The sequence below is a fragment of the Haliotis rufescens genome, unplaced genomic scaffold (genome assembly GCF_023055435.1).
Source record: "Haliotis rufescens isolate VD_foot unplaced genomic scaffold, xgHalRufe1.0.p SCAF_10, whole genome shotgun sequence".
NCBI lineage: Eukaryota > Metazoa > Mollusca > Gastropoda > Lepetellida > Haliotidae > Haliotis > Haliotis rufescens.
In genome coordinates this window covers 28,465,397-28,482,425 of record NW_025963780.1, presented here as the reverse complement: position 1 = coordinate 28,482,425, position 17,029 = coordinate 28,465,397, and the positions used below count along the sequence as shown (strand labels likewise).

At 38.4% G+C, this 17,029-nt stretch overlaps 1 protein-coding gene across 5 annotated transcripts in view; it reads right to left on the bottom strand.

Moving 5' to 3' along the window:
- The window catches only part of LOC124135095 (rac GTPase-activating protein 1-like), a 40,601-nt gene extending 24,295 nt beyond the window's left edge, over window positions 1-16,306 (bottom strand). For 3 of the 5 annotated variants that reach the window (XM_048389155.1, XM_048389159.1, XM_048389164.1), the window contains exons 1-8: window positions 16,218-16,306; window positions 15,802-15,855; window positions 11,980-12,061; window positions 3,924-4,065; window positions 2,997-3,057; window positions 2,225-2,382; window positions 1,558-1,732; window positions 855-1,017 (exon numbers count right to left, since the gene is read on the bottom strand). In XM_048389155.1, the coding sequence (XP_048245112.1) occupies window positions 855-1,017; window positions 1,558-1,732; window positions 2,225-2,382; window positions 2,997-3,057; window positions 3,924-4,065; window positions 11,980-12,061; window positions 15,802-15,855; window positions 16,218-16,244 (862 nt within the window). In that variant the 5' untranslated portion in view covers window positions 16,245-16,306. Of the gene's footprint in view, window positions 1-854; window positions 1,018-1,557; window positions 1,733-2,224; window positions 2,383-2,996; window positions 3,058-3,923; window positions 4,066-5,764; window positions 6,580-11,979; window positions 12,062-15,801; window positions 15,856-16,217 lie in introns of those variants that run through there. The other 2 variants (XM_048389161.1, XM_048389172.1) reach the window with 2 other exon arrangements.
- Window positions 16,307-17,029: the final 723 nt, after the last annotated feature.

Below are 17,029 nucleotides of genomic sequence, written 5' to 3'. Positions count from 1 at the left end.
TGTCAGCTTAATGTGGGAGGAAAGCCCAAAGTGATGCAGGTCTCAGACGTTTACCAGTTCGGTGAAACACACGAGCACGGGTATGGTGCTGACAAACCTAGAAACATAATCGGGGCGAACCAGGATTTGTACCCACAATCATAGGTTTCTGGTGTGCCCAAGGGAAGCAACTCTGCACAGCGAATCGCGGCGCCTTAGACTGGGCCACCCGTGCCCCCTTGTATCAACGAGGACCCTGAGGCTGTATTTGAACTATTTACACTCAAAATTAACAGTTAAACCCACAAGGATGATAATAAGGGAGAATTTGACACAAACCTAATCCACACTCAATAACTATGTCGCCAAGCATACTTACGGGACTCGTAAGTATTCCTTAACACGACTCGATCGAACTCATGAGAGTATTACATACCCTGAGGACACATGGGAATGTGTTGAAATATGAACTTACATGACATTTCTTTATGGATAGCAAATTCTTTTATTCTTTGATGAATACTTCACCCGAGGGAGCACAAAGTAGCCCTAAGTGAGTTTGGTTTTACGCCGCTTTTAGCAATATTCGCGCAATATCACGGCGGGGGACACCAGAAATGGGCGTCACATATTATACCCATGTCGGGAATCGAACCTGGGTCTTCGGCGTGACAACCACTAAGGTACCCGACCATCCCTAAGTAACTCTGTAACATCGTACAAAGAAATTGCTATCCCTAAAAGAGTGTCATGTATTCATGGGAAAGAGTATGTAACAGATTCATAAAATTACTGAAGAAGAAATGTGTTTACATGTTCCACTTCACATCATACTATCAGCATTATTTTCTCTATCCATGTTGACATCCACCTACCGGCATCTCTGTCGTTGACTGGTGTCTGCAGGTGCTTGTCCAGGGCCGGCTCACTGAAACTCTTGTTCAGCTTTGGAACATTCACTTCTGTGCTTGCGGACACCGGCTTGCCACTGCCGTTCACTGTGATGGTGGTGGTTGTAACGATAGAGTTGTTGTGGTCCTGCAAATCAAGTATACAGTTCAGGGTCCCGTTGCACAAAGCTATCTTAGTGCCAAGGTGATTGTTTGTTGTTTAATACAACACTCAACAATATTCCAGCTATATGATGGCGGTCTGTAAATCATCAAGTCTAGACCAGACAAGCCAGTGATTGATATCAGGAGTATGGATCCACACAATTTGGATACGATGACATGCATCAACCAAGTCAGCGAGCCTGACCACTGGATCCTGTTAGTCGGCTCTAAGTCTTACAACAAGCATGGCAAAGGTGATTGTAACTCCCATACTTTAACTTAGGCTTATGATAGCCGTAGTGCTAAGATCGCTTTGTGCAACAGGGCCCAGATGTTCATTTTATCCAGTTTCATTAAAATGATGTTCATTGAATACTTATCTTGGTGAATACATTTTCAGAGTTGATTTGTCACATGTAAATTATTACAATTCTCAAACCAAACCAAACTATAGTACAAATAAGGAAAACCAATAATTATTTTCATTTTACAAAAGAAGTGTGTTATGAAAACTAATACTTACATCTGAGCGATGTCTCTTTGGCGATGATCTTCCCTCAAAGTCTTCTATGGGAGGAGCAGTGGGGCTTCGGCGTTTATAGCGCCGTGACGGGTACGCCATGTCGATGTCCCCCTCACTCTGGTCATAATCAATATCATCCAGCATAGAACATGACGACTCCATGATTGTGTTCAATCTGAGGAACGAGGTAGACCAAAGTCAATGAGCAACAGATACAAAAATGGAAGCCAAGGTCAACCCATAAGGTATATAATGCAAAGAAGATGGAAGGAATTATTTAATAATTTTACCATAACATCTTTGGATAGCATACATTGTTCTAAATTGAAAACTAGATGTTCTTGTCATGACCCTTTGAATGTTATAAATTTTGGGGGTGTTCGATACAAAGATCAGAGAGGAAAAAAGGAGTCGTTTTACATAAAACACGACCCAAGAAGATCCGGGTTAGAATAGGTCTCCAGCAACCCATGCTTGCCGTAAAAGGCGACTAACAGGATCGGGTGGTCAGGATCACTTGATTGTCCAGACTCCATTATTTACAGACTGCCGTCATACAGCTGGAATATTGCTGAGTGCAGCGTAAAACAACAAACTTAAAACACTGGTGTACAAAGGCAAGCTACAAATCTTTATTTTAAGAATTTTTGAACATAGAAGCACTTACTTTTGTGGAGACTCGTACTCATTGTGGGTGTTGTAGTTTGATCTCAGGTTGCTGGTGTTGACGAAGGCACTGAGGCGCTCTCTGTCGTGCTCGTTCATGCGGATGCTCTTGTTCTCCTTGTCAAACAGCAGCTCCCGTACCTTGTTCAGCTGCTGCTCCTGTAAACACAGATGAATTGTGTGATAGGCATTACTTAGAAGTTGAGGGGGAACAAAATAAACACAAATTTTGGGTAACAACTTCTTAAATATCTGTCAAGGTGACGTTTTGGTATAGATCCTTATACTGTTAGGCAAAGATCCTCATACCGTTGTCCTTGCTCGACATAGGTTTGAGGATTTATACCAAAACGTCGCCTTTACCGTAAATAAAGGTTGTATCCATAAATGGTGCCTTCTTTGTCACAAATAGACATCAGGTGCCACATTACAACAGGTTCAAGAAATTCAATATACATATATGAAATATCACTAATGACCATGATGCAACATTTATGCTGTCACCCAGTTCAGCATAATCATCGAAGCATCTTTTTCTCAATGTAAGCAGAAAGTACGTCACAGCCATTAGCATGATTAGTCAATACTAATACCTCTGTAAATAATCACTGTACTGATACTATTGTGATATGAATCGTAAAAGTACTATGAATGTACTATTGTTTTAATTCATTACAATCTCACCGCAGTTACATATGTATGCAACAAGGGAAAACCGTTTTATGTTCCAATCATAAAACACAGGTGACACAGGTGTGTGTGTGTGTAGTTACCAGTGAGTCTCTGTCTTGCTCGGCATGCTTCCTCCTGTACATCTCCTTGTCTATAGTGTTCCTGTAACAGAGGCACAGCTGCACTCAACACCAGAAGATGTGTCTCTCTCACACACACAAATTCATAAAATAAGCATAAGTACTTACAGGGAATGAGGGTTTTACCTTGACTTACAAAAGTGGGGGTTCAGGGGACCCCCAGGAATTAAGTTTGCAGGCAATATGAGAAGTCCTTTAAAGGTGAGGTGAGGTGAAATGGGGTTTAATGTCGCGTCCAAGATTATTGCACTTATATAGCGATGTGTGTGTGTTTGTGTGGCTGCTTGTACTAGTCCAGACTGATGCCGATTTATAGTGCTAGCTCACTGAGATACCATGCCGCAGTTTACCATGAATACCCCACTCAGACACAGTATACTGACTCCGAGCCAACCAGTCCTTGTTTTAGCCCCTTAATGCCGAGCGCCAGACAGGGTAACAACAAGTACCATCTTTTAACGTTTTTAGGTATGACACGGTTGGGAATCGAACCCCGGACCTTCTGCTCTACGAGCAGACGCTCTACCACTAGACCACGGAGGTGGTCCTCCTTTAAAGTAATGAAATGGCGTAGTATACTGTACGTATACTTTATTACTTCAGAGCCTGGAATGAATCAATGATCAAGTGGACAGTGGTCATGATTGATGGGTGAAATAACAGACACCCATAACTGCTCTTGATACACTGCAGGTACAATGAATGTTACACTTTTCAAACTTTCTTTTCTGCGTCCTTTCTCTACATTTGTGCGTTGTGTAAAACCCTGGGGCATGTCAAAACCTGAGATCTGGCTCAAGGCTAGCTACTTATTACGAGTGAAACAATTTATCAACTCGGTGATGCAATGCAATGCAATACGTAGTATGACCAAGGCTAAGTACTTACAGGGCATGTTTAAGCCTGGTATTGAGAGCATTTAGGTCTGCTTGGAGCTCCTGAACTTTCTCCTGCATGCTCTCCACTTTCTGCTCTGCTGCATGCCACTTCTTACGGCAGTCCTCCTGAGTTCGAACAAATGACCGGAACTCTGAATCAAAAACAGAAAATTTCACATACATGACCGTGACCATAAACAATGATAAGGCGTTTTCAGGTAACCCGACAGACCCATTGTTTTACTTGCATCCCATTGTTACTCAAATGTTTTTTTCACAGTTGGAAAGAGCCGTCAAGAAGCCCATAGTTTACGGTATTGCAGCTCTTTTTACCTACAAAAGTTCCATTGCAACTAACACCAGTTCTTTATCAACCATCTAGCCAAACATAATTGCGAAAAGTATTACTATTAAATAAAACAACAAACCTCCTACAAAGTATCGACCCAAGACTAACATATAGCCTGAAATCTTTCATAACACAATACATCTCTCTCCTCTAAGATTTAAAAAAGCAGATTTTTATTTTCATCATGCTGATTTCATGTGGAATAGAGCCGACAAGACTCGCTTTTATATAAATCTACATTGGTTTTGTTTTCATAAAATACACATGTTCCAGTCATAATGGCCATGGCACAGAACAAGTTGGGTCCACGTTACCATGGTTACCTAAACACGTTGAAACAAGTAGTTTTGCAAATCAATAAGATTATGATAACATTCATCATGATCATGACTATAATTTTGATTATCGTATTAAATATGACTTTTTATAAAGAAAATTCATTTTTCATAATTGATTTTCGTGTCCAAAGCGAAATCAAAATATGGCCAATGTGAATACTAGCAGTCAACAGATTTAATCATGATTATATATACAATGTTTTAAATTAGGCCTGACAATAACCATGGTAATGGAAAGGGGCCTTGTCATATCCCTAATGTTGAAAGTTGAAAATTCAAATGACCCGTAATATAGCAGCAAACAAGGCCCGACTTAATTAAACGCTGTACACGACCATTGATCACAACAGCTGGTATCAGTCTTGAGGATGAAATCAGATTCATGCTGTTTCATCTTTGCTGTATAATTGTGATCCAAGAACAAAGACCTCTTCATTCAGTCTTAAACATTAAAAACAAAATAAGGAAATGACCCATTTACAGTGCTGTTTGTCGGTGCGTAATAGCTACCATGTGGCATGTGTTGCATATGGTATGTATCACAACATGTGCCAAGAAATTAGACATTCAAATGGTTTACAGTTTTGGCGCCAAAACATGCCAACTGACAATCTTGCATATCTCGGCATGTTTAGGGGTCAAAACAAACGAATTTGCAAAAACATTTTCATGACACATAAACCATGTTAAAGTGAAGTCTTTTTCCTAAATATAAAACATATAGGGTAGTACAAAAAATGGGTTACTTGGACATCTCAGAAAAACTAGTAAAAAAGTTCATTCCCCACATCAGGCTCAACTGACATGATAGCTGTTTTAGCAATATAAAAAAAGCAGCAGTTAAAGGTAATAAGAATGATTGTTCTTAAACATGTCAAAACTTAATTTCAATCCACAGTTGTAAAATAATCATTATACGTCGCAGAACGCTGACATCTTTCTACCATTTTCTAAAAAAGACTAATAAAAGAAAACTGGACAAAAAGACTTAAGTACTTGTGAATTCTTGTCTAATGCAAACAAGTAAACAAGGTAAATATATGTGAAATCAAAGCAAAAACGATCTAAAATGCACAAAAAATACTCCATCAATCCAAAATTTATTTGAATACAACACGCACAGCTACAAATCACAACAATATCATAATCAAATAAAACACCTACCACTGCCTCCAAAAAATGCCCGTAGTGATGGCATCCTCATGATGAAAGACAAAAAACAATACAATATCCTATGAAAAAATATCCAAGCCACACAACGTTAAGGCGGCATTAAGCCATCAAGACTGCTTCTACTGATGCCTCACTCCAGAGGAACAATACCCAGCCAGGATCTAACAGCACTGGTGTAATGTTCCTGCATTTGAAGGCAAACAGTTTGTGGAGTTGTAAGGTGATAGTATTGTAGGAAGCAGCACCGGCCGACATCCACAGAGGAGGATATGGTTAATACAGGAAGCCGTGGGATCATTGGGTAACACTTGACAGCCCTTGGTTCTCACAAACAACATGTACACTATTCAGGGGGAACCAGGCCACCAAGAGCATGTTACTATAACAATACATCAGATATGGCTGTTACAAAAACACTACTACTGACCATGTGATTCTCTGAGTACGTCACACGGATGTGATGGATGGAAGTGGTTACTATATTGGGAAGCACTTTAAACATCACTTTGAAGATCATGTTTAAAGAACCAAAGTGTCCGAAATATGTGTTGCTTGGACTTGGTTTCAGAAACTAGTACCGGGTACTGGTCATACATGCCAGTGTTGTAAATTGGTACTTGTCCAATAGTCCTTGTCAAACTGCACAATATTCAAGGTATCATAAGGACTTGTAGAAATTTGCCCTTTTGAAGGGTTTAGATTTATGTCATCATTATAAGGACTAGTGGGCTAAAACTGTCAGTTTCTATTGCTGCATGCCGAAAGTAACAAGCCAATTTCAGTGGTTCTCAGAGTCTTACTTTTGCTTTGCTGTCAGTAATGATAAGAGGCATGTTGAATGACACAATATACCAATAGGGTTCAGGTATTTTGTTGAGTCATTGAGTCATTGTTTTTTTGTTATTTAACGCCACACTCAGCAATATTCCAGCTGTATGACAGCGGTCTGTAAATAATCGAGTCTGGACCAGACAATCCAGTGATTGACATCATGATCCACGCAATTGGGATACGATAACAGGCCTCAAAAAAGTCTGACCACCCAATCCTGCATTGAGTGAGTGAGTTGGGTTTAACGTCACTTTGAACAGTGTTCCAGTTATATTGCAGCTTGTCAGCTTAATGTGGGAGGAAAGCCCCAAGTGATGCAGGTCTAAGAATTTACCACTTCTGTGAAACCCACGAGCACGGGTATGGTGCTGACAAACCTAGAAACATAATTAGGGCAAACCGGGATTCGAACCCACAATCATAGGTTTCTGGCCCAAGGGAAGCAACTCTGCACATCGAATCCCAGCGCCTTAGACGACTGGGCCACCCGTGCCCCCCAATCAGTCATTGGGTATGATTACTCACATTATTAACATTGGGCATTGATAGAGTTTTGGCATTCAATATTTTACTACTGGGTTTTGTAAACTGGTGAATTAACTTTTTTTAAAATTAAATTCGACTCCGGCGCTGTTTCAGGTAACTTCTAATTAGAGTATGTTCGTGTGCAGCCCTAGGTTAGACATACCCCATACAGATGTTCACATCTGAGCATTATTCACTGCAGTGGAGTTCATGCATGTCTGCATCTTCCCGAGGCAAGGGAGTTAACTGACTTTAAAAGTCCAGTTTCCACCCTTGCCAAACTCGGCTGAAATTCCTGGGCTCAATCGTAGCACCACAAGTGGTTATTACGAGTTATGTCCCTTCTAAGCCTCCCCTATGGGCCAATCAGATTTCACCTCTTGTATCACTTGCATTTGTTTCTAACAAAATGGCGGCGCCCTGTCAAGACGATCTGAATGATAATCCACACCTATATTGTGATAAAACGGGTCTTACATCGCGAAGTGCATCAAATCACTTGAGCACCTTGATTAAAAACATGAAAGATTTGGTAAATGTATGTTGACAACGAGTAAGGGGTGTACATGCAAATCCTGCAATCGACCGAAATCTGCACGACAGTTTACAAACCGGATTTCGACTTTCGGTGCGCGATTTTGATTATGCATAGACTCGTTAGTCCAGCCAAACCGTAACTCCATAATCTGATAATGACAGCCTAGTTCGGCAAGGGTGGAAACTTGACTTTTTTACTCAGTTTACTCTCTTGCCTCGGGAAGATGGCATATCTGATGCCCTGATGTAAAGACGTTTACACAAACTGAAACAGCTACAATGCGTAATTACATTATTGTTAAACTAGTCTTTTCGAAATGATTCATGCATATTTCTACACAGGCAACTCAAAATCAATTTAGCTGATCTGGAGCTCTGTACGAAATTACTTTATCATGTTTGTAGCTAAAATGGATAGAATTATCATTAAACTGCCCGCATGTTATCAGAAATGAGCTGGCCACTGCCCTCATATTGCTTGACGATGGGCTATTATCATGCCCGTTGTTAGGTGACGTCATAGGATAGGGATAGGTGACGTCACATTCAAAAGTGATGTCATCTGGTTTGTTCTCTGATGTTGCCATATTTGTAAAAGTGGGTCAGTGACATTCGTGTTTATTGCAGTAAATGTTTCAAAACCAATATTGTTTTGTTTTTTTATTTGATAACAAATTCTATTATTCTAGCTATAATAAGGGTATATTACAAGGGTAACGCTATTTTTCAGGGCATTATCATTTGCAGAAGCCCCTCGGTCTTTTCAACTGCTCTCCTTCATCAGGCAGTTATTGGAAGACCTCGGACTTCTGCAAATGATAATGCCCTGAAAAATAGCGTTACCCTTATAATATATATCAATCTGAGAAGGATTATCGTATATTGGTGTGTATAAGGTCAGCATTTCGTACATAGAATTCGGGGGCTTTCAAGAGTTTTGATGTTTTTCCCCCAACACAGACATTACTATGAGCACATAACACCGGAAATACTGAATCTGTACTGAATATGCAAACTAATCATGTAATTACAGTCTCTGGTTATAAAAAGTGTTCATTGTATATCTGGACTTATGTTTATCTATGTTATTAATTTTATTCAAAATTTCATTCAATGTTGTTTACATTAATTTCGACGAAATCTTGTGTGAAGCGATCGGTTGATTGAACAACTCACTGTTATTTAAAGCAACCACGGTCAGATTTCGCTATTGATGCCTTGAAACAAACTTTAGTGGATAGAGAATGGATATATATATCATAAATGTCATACATTGACTCATTGATAGCCATATCTATTGTCGTTTGACTTTTTAATTAATTAAAAATTTCACACAAACAAGTGAAATACAAAAGTTGAAATGTTTACGTTGTCACTGCATGGTGATGTGGCTGTGCTCTCATCGCCATTACGTCATGGGTTAGAAAACAATACCAAGCCATCGATATTGAATTCAGAAGCATTGTCTGTGATAGTGTCATTGCAAGAAAAACAAAACTATTGGGAGAGCTTGTTACAGACCCTCTCTAATGATCATTATTGTTATAGAAGTGAGAGTCAATTTGACTTTCTGAAATAGTACTAGAAGCAGTACATAGCACACGTAGAACTTGGAGTGTAGTCATAACTTGGAAATTGCCAGAACCACTGAGTCAGCCTGCAGTTATGATGTAAAAGATTCAACTGTGACCAGCAGATCAACAGATATTAATTTAACAGGACTGGTCATGTGGAATGTTATAAAACACTGATGCTCTAACTATGAGGTTTCCATGGCCGGTGATGGACATTATCCCAAATGTGTCAACACTGACCCCGCATCAGACACTAGCCCACACATAGTGATTTCATCTCACCCCAACCATTACAGGCGTAAACATCACGCTTCACTGTAACCATGGAAGTTCCCGCCAACAAAATCACACTGCCCAAATTGATTCAAACATATACAGTGTTCCAGTTTACCAGTAATTACCAGATTTTTACAGTTAGAATTTGGCTTGGACCGGTAATTCATGTGACTGCCAGTCCCTGTGGACAGGCTTGTACCTTATCAATCTTTGTTCTTGAACAAAAGATCAGAGATAATCACTAAAGTACATTTTCAAACAGAGTCGGCATGTCTTATACCATCAGGGTTTACCATTGTCTATTTTTAGTGCAAGGATATAACATTTCACTTCGCTTAGATGTTATATATCTATTTTAGAGACATAGTCTCAAACCAAAGTGAAAATGTTGAACCTGGTGTTAAAAGAATTACAAGTAGGTAGTTTTCATACATTTTCTTATTTGTTCAAACATAGGACTGACAAATAATTGAGGGGACTGGTAATTTTTGGAGTTGCCAGTCCATGGGGACTGGCAGTTTCCAAAGCCAGCGGGAACACTGATATATTTCAGAAACTGTAATTTAATTTTCCACCCAAAAAAGACATCGGAGAAGAAAGGTTTGACATTTGTGTGACACTAAAACACAGATGGACCACACCTGCCTCGATGACAACCTTCCCCCCGCAGAGTGAAGCCAGGCGGGTGACACACTTCTTTACACAACAACATCAATGTCGCACTCACAAATACACAGCTTAAATATAAGGGTGGAACTGCCAATACTGTTTCAGCAATTCAATATAGCATTCAGTCCATCTATCCATCTCAGTATTCCAGCTGGCTTTTAAAATGCCAGTCCCAGTTGGCTGGCAAATCTAACAAATACCAGTTCCTCCAATTTTTTCAGTCTCAGCTTTGAACAAATAAAGAAACGTATGAATATTGCCTGGTTTTAATTCTTTCAACATCATGCTTAAGTCAGAGTAAGTTCACTACGGACAAATTCAATGAAGTCACCACTGACATGTCTGAAGTAACTTAGATGTACATGTCATTCACACAAAAGTCCAATCATAATTTTCTCCTTTTTTTCAGTATAACTTTTGTTCAAGACTAAATCACTGCAAATAGATATTTAACCTCAAAGCACAGCTCAAATGTTATTTCCTGAACTAAAAATAGACAACGGGAAACCATGATGATAACAGACAAGCTGACTTATAAGGTGCCTTATCTGCCAGTCTACAGGAACTTCCCAAGGTAAGGTGTTAACTAACCATAACCATGATAAAAGTCCAGTTTCCAACCTTGCCAAACTAGGCTGGAATTTCCAGGCTCGATAGTAGCACTGTCAGAGGCTATTACGAGTTATGTCCCTGCTATTGACCAATCAGATTCAATCTCTCATATCACTTGCATTTGCTTCCAACAAAATGATGGTGTCAAGACAATCTGATCGATAATCAAGATCTATATTGTTATAAAACCGGTCTTACTCCGTGAAGTGCATCAAATCACGAAAGCACCTTGATTAAAAACATGATTAGATTTGCAAAAACATCTTTCAACACAGTTTGACACTTTTCAAATCTTTCAGTCCACCAAAAACTGCACGTTGAAATCCATGTTGTTTATGAATCAGATGTCTGGTTCGTTGCATGATTTTGATTGGACTATGCATTGACTCGTAAGACAAGCCAAAATGTAACCCCCCAATTTGATCCTAGTTCAGCGAGGGACTTTTATAGTCAGTTAACTCCCTTGCAGCAGTAGAAACTAACATTTTTAGTTCACTAGTATTTATAATGATAACATATAACAAAACCCTTAATAATGGCAAATTTCTACTGGTTGTTATGATACCTAAGTATTGGGCAGTTTGGAAGGACTACACTACAGGACTAGTGCCAATTTCTAACGTTGACTTGCCTCGGGAAGATGGTACACAGGGACTATCAGTCACCTGAATTACTGGTAAACGGGAATGCTGCATCTTTGCCACGTTTATACTGTATCAGTATCAAATTTCAGTTTGATGGTACAGCATTGTATTGTGGTGCTAATAACATCAATTAGAAGTTAAGTTGTCAGGATCTAATAATGATAATAAAATAAATATTAACAAAATTGACAATGCTAAAGAGCAGTCAACTGAGCATACTAAGTAAAAGAAAAGGGAGATAAACCTAAATTGAAAAGAAATTATGTATCAACCATAACATGGTTTAAGTTGGAGAAAACACTTGAATGATGCAATGAATCTGATGATAAAGAAGGATCAATTGAAAGCCCAGATTCTTCTTCCAGATTCAACAAATTTGTAATGACGAAATCACTTGAAAAGATTCATTCCAGAACTAGAATCGACAGATTTAAATCATTTCTCCATTAGAAACTTTGCTCAAGTGAAAAATTACACATTATAAAAAAACTCCATGTGTACACAGAGTAGCCAAAGAAAGCTATTCCGTGGGCCTCACCTTGTTCACAGCCATCTCGGAGTACCCTGGCATTGCGCAGCAGGTCATCAAAGGTTGCCACCCGAGATAACTTGGGCTTCATCTGCAACCATGTCCACACAACATTGGATCAACATTTCATGGAATTATCTAGTACCATAAACTCCAAACATCCACCTTGGAGTCAGTCTAGATACATCCCTGTATTTAGTAACAAAGTTTATCAATTCATTCTCGGATGTCACATCATGAAGTCCAAAGCCCAAGTCTTGTAAAACTTATTCCAATCCATACAAAACTAAAATCTACTGAAAATACTGTCAAAATACAAGTTTGGCCCAGTAGACTCAAAAGTAATCAACACTGATTATAATTATATGTTGCATAAGCTTGTATCAGTACCCGACCTGAATACCCGTTCCAGCCATTGAAATAAGTAAATTATCGTCCCCTGCATATTCGCAATAATCTGAGCCAATGCATGGAACAAACTGATGACTCTCTTGAAATATTAGTAAAATACTAATGTGAAAACTGTAAGTTTGCTTTCTTTACATTTTCAAATGAGTACGGTTCAAAAAATATTGTTTGCTTTTACGCCTGAAATATTTTGGTTGATTTTATCCTGACCATTTGTATCAAACTCAAAGACGGACAATTTGCCAAAACAGGGTTTAAATTAGGTGGAATTTAGGGATGTGTAGACAAGTGTCAAATATATGTGATACCTGATTTGGTAAACACTATCAAACACGGTGTTTCACTTAATTGAACATATTTTGTCAAAAGTTTATCTGACTTGCAGGCTCACACGATATAATGTGTTGCATGCAACATATCGTATACAGCTATTTGTACCATGAGAATACCCCTTACACAAGCTTGAAGGGCTACACGGAATAATTATGCAGTGTTGTATCACCTTTGGGTTTACATAATAATTCATGCATATTTTGTAGGGCAAACTAGGGCATATGATTTTGTTATGATTTCAAGAGTCAGTTTAAGGGGGTATACCTACTTTATGTATACATCCCAGGTCGACCAATATCTCATAATACACAATATGGTTTCCTACCATCAATCCGCAAAAACACCAATGATGATGTTTATATCAATTTATATAAAAACGTTATTTCCAAAGTGAACAAAGCGCTGGCATAGATAGTATGAACTGTTAGGCAAGTCTCTCTGTCTGGGTTGCCAAGGTTTTTCGATCAGAAGTTCAACAGACAGAGCCATCTACTGTACCATGATGTACAGAATAGTCAGGGCTGGCATATACATGATGATAGAGCTGGCTATCGATACAGATCATAGAGATCAATAATTGTTAACTAAATATCGATCAATTATCGATAAATATCAGAGAAGTAACTTTGAGCAAATATGCAAAAATGTCCGACAAAAATCAACACACTTCATGACGCTAGTGAGTGGTGCCACATTTATCCATGGATTACTCTGTGGCCATCAGAGTGATAACAATAACAGTTGCTTTCCTTCTTAGGCAACTGACAAAATTGACAATAAGTCTGTTTTGGTGAATTTAAACTTTAGTTCATCACAAACGTTCATGTAAGATATTTTCGATGATACAATTTTCATATCAATAATCGGTAATATTTCTTCCCATCGATGACAATTCTGATTATCGATCCTTTTCGCCAGCCCTACATGATGATATATGTATAATAATATGATCACGATTACTGTCAATCTGATGAGCGAGAAATAATCATAATGCTGTGCAAAGGTCATGCTGGTGCTGTTGACAATATTATTAACATGATTAAGTACATCTTCCTGAGGCAAGCGTGTCCACTAGCCTATATCAAAGCCTAGTTTCTACCCTTGCCACATCAAGGCCATTTTTCTTGACTCGACCCTGGCGCCACCTCTCGTGCCCCTTGTAATAAAAACGCGATATCCAATTAGTTCGCTCTTATCTCGTATAGCTTCACAAATATGGCAACTGCCATAGGCGACGACCTTGTCGACCAGATTACGAAAACATTCGTGATTTCATCCCTGACACAAAAACATAGGCAAACGTGTGGTTGAAAACATTAAAAAGACATATTCATGTCAACAAAGACAGGCAGCAGTAAATCACTTTCGGACGAAGGTATACCAGTCGTGGATGTTGATTTTGTGAAACGTTCTCTGATTGGACTGTCGATATGTGCGATAGTCCAATCATATTTAGCACAGGGAAGTGGGCTTGATGTGGCTAGGGTGGAAACAAGACTTTGACCTCTGGAAGATGGATTAAGTATGAAGAGTGATTAATAGTACAAGCATGCTACAACATGTACATCTATCATGTCTACATGCATTTTGTTGAACATGTTTATGATTGATGTATTGCAAATGGGTAATACTGTCAATATCATTTCAACATACTATATATGATGTACTACAGTACAACGGAGTCATCTTCAGTTATGAAATATGAAGTTGAAAATTGAACAAATATTTATTGTACACCATTACTGAGATACCAATACGCATTGTGTTTGCAATTTTCTGGTCACAACATGCCTTACATCATTCTTATCTTGTTTGAACCTGTGTTTACAGGTATTGTGTGTATGTTGGACTCGGACCTATGGTAGGACTTGGATTTGTGGCAATTTATAGATCTATGGCAGATATTGACATATACTCAGATCTAAGGTAGATTATCATATAATTTAATAATTTGAATTATCTATAGTGTTAGTGCACAGATTCATGTATCATGTGTATAGTGGCACACGATGATCAATGTTGTGACTTCTCTGTATTTTTAAACCAATCATTCCCCCTTTGTAACAGCATTGTCAGTGTAGGGATTGGTACTTTTCTTAAATGTTTCCTCGTAGAAACAACTTTCTAAGACCTTCTGCACCATCCTCTCATTAGGCTGAGTTGATAAAATCCTGAACATTTTCACAGTCCGGCTTCAGAGCCTTTACCCAAAGAACTTCTTTCAGTTTTCAATAATCATTTGAAAATTATTTAGTATTAGGATGTTTCGAAACTGGTCTCTTTCTCTGTCGGCATGAACCTGCCATGTGATGTCTGTCTCCATTGTTTTCTCGACCAATTGCTATGTCTATGACTATCAGTAGTAGACCTTATACTTACACGACGTCATCATAGGCAAGGAGTCGTGACGGCATCTCAAGCATGAATTACAATTGAAGTGAATATATGTTCCCAGATAAGACACCATTGCAAATATGAAGTTACATAACAATAGGAATCTGCCATGGATATGAGATTACAACAAGGATTAGAGTCCTGCCATAGATCTGAGTCCTACATGTATACTCTAGGAAATGGATACAGCTTCAAAACACCTGCTGGTACACAACTTATACATGGTTGAATATCGCAATCTTTGTCTCCGGATTCACCATGTTCATAATTTATCAAATCATCATTTGGTATATCCTCAAAATGCTAAAGGGCAAAGGTGGACATACAAAAGTCCAGGTATGTTGAGTTTTCAGAATAGTATGATAAAAGTCAAAGAGAAATGTAGACAATTAAAAAGTGTTAACAACAAACCACAGACTAGTTCTATTTCTGGAATTTAAATCTTGCATGTATGTTAGATGTCATTTACCATGTTTACAAAAAGTTGATGACATACATTAGCATAATCTTAAATGTGTCTTCGGTAGTGTTGAACACTGTTGAAAGGACATTTTGTTTTGTTGTTGACAATAGTGACAAAAAACATTCGGAAGATATTCAACTTCATATATCTTATTCATATTTTGGGGTCTGTTAATGCTACAGTCGTCAAGTGTGCACACGAAAACATAAATCCTTCTTCTGTGCACAACTCACTGATTTAAATGAAAATTCTTTGCTGGTGCCTTTCGTTGGAAGTCTCATGGCAAGCTGAAATCAACATTTCATTTGTAAACCAAGATAGGTAATATATCCACATCATCATTGGACAATACAGACAACATGATATGGACATTGAAATTCAAAAGAATATCTAAACGCATAAAACATTAGGGTTATACATTCGAAAAGCCTGCGTGTCATATATATAAGCAGAGATAAGGAAGAATGTTAGCAATGTGAACGTGAATGAAAGCTCATTCACAAAGCTTGGCATTAGGCCCTATCTGAATTGTGTTTGTCTTATGCATGCATCGGTTTTCTAACGATCAACATACTAAATGTACTATATTTCGGGGGTTAGACTTTATAAAGATATCATAATATCTATTCATATGATAATTCATTCATACCTGGTAAGGTTTTCTTTCGGGGATCATGGCTTTTCCATCGATATATTCACAATCCGCGGCTGGTTTAAACGAAGCGCAATTAGCCAATCAGGATAGCGGAACCGAAAAGTGCGCCATCTAGATACTAAAGGGGGGGTAACTCTTCAGAAGCATTGTTTGCGTCTTAAAAGTGTGCAACACATTCAAAAGCGAGATCGAGCAACCATAACAAAGTTCGTCGGACAGGTGAAATATTTTCTTCTTTTTAGTAAAGGTTTCCCCTTACTAAAGTCAAAGGAATACTTGCCTCCCTTTAATTAGTCTACTTGGAATTTTTTTTAAATTTTTTATATTAGTTAATATTATAAACATGTGAATTCTACTAATAATAACAAGGCTTCTTTGCACATGTTCGGATGCTTTTGAAATGCGCAGATGTAATATAACAGAAGGGTAGAAATTAACAATGAAAGAAATAAATACCACAATTCGCTATCCAGACTTGCGTTCCTTGGGTGTGCCATAACCGTATACTCGTGGGTTCGAATCCTATTTTCACCCTGATTATGATTTTTGGTTTAGCAACAGTTTAAAAGTTTAAAACATAGACCTGCATCACTTCGGGTTTTCCTCCCACATTAAACTGACACACTAGATAAAACTGAAATGCAAAAATGTACTTTTGAAAGCGGCGATAACTGAACCCACCCACTCAATGTATTCATCATATAGATCCCACGTGGATTCAGAGCAGAATGGGTGCGATTCCCCCTCATGGGTACAATATCTGAAGCTCATCTATGGTGTCCCTCGCCGTGATATTGTTGGAATAT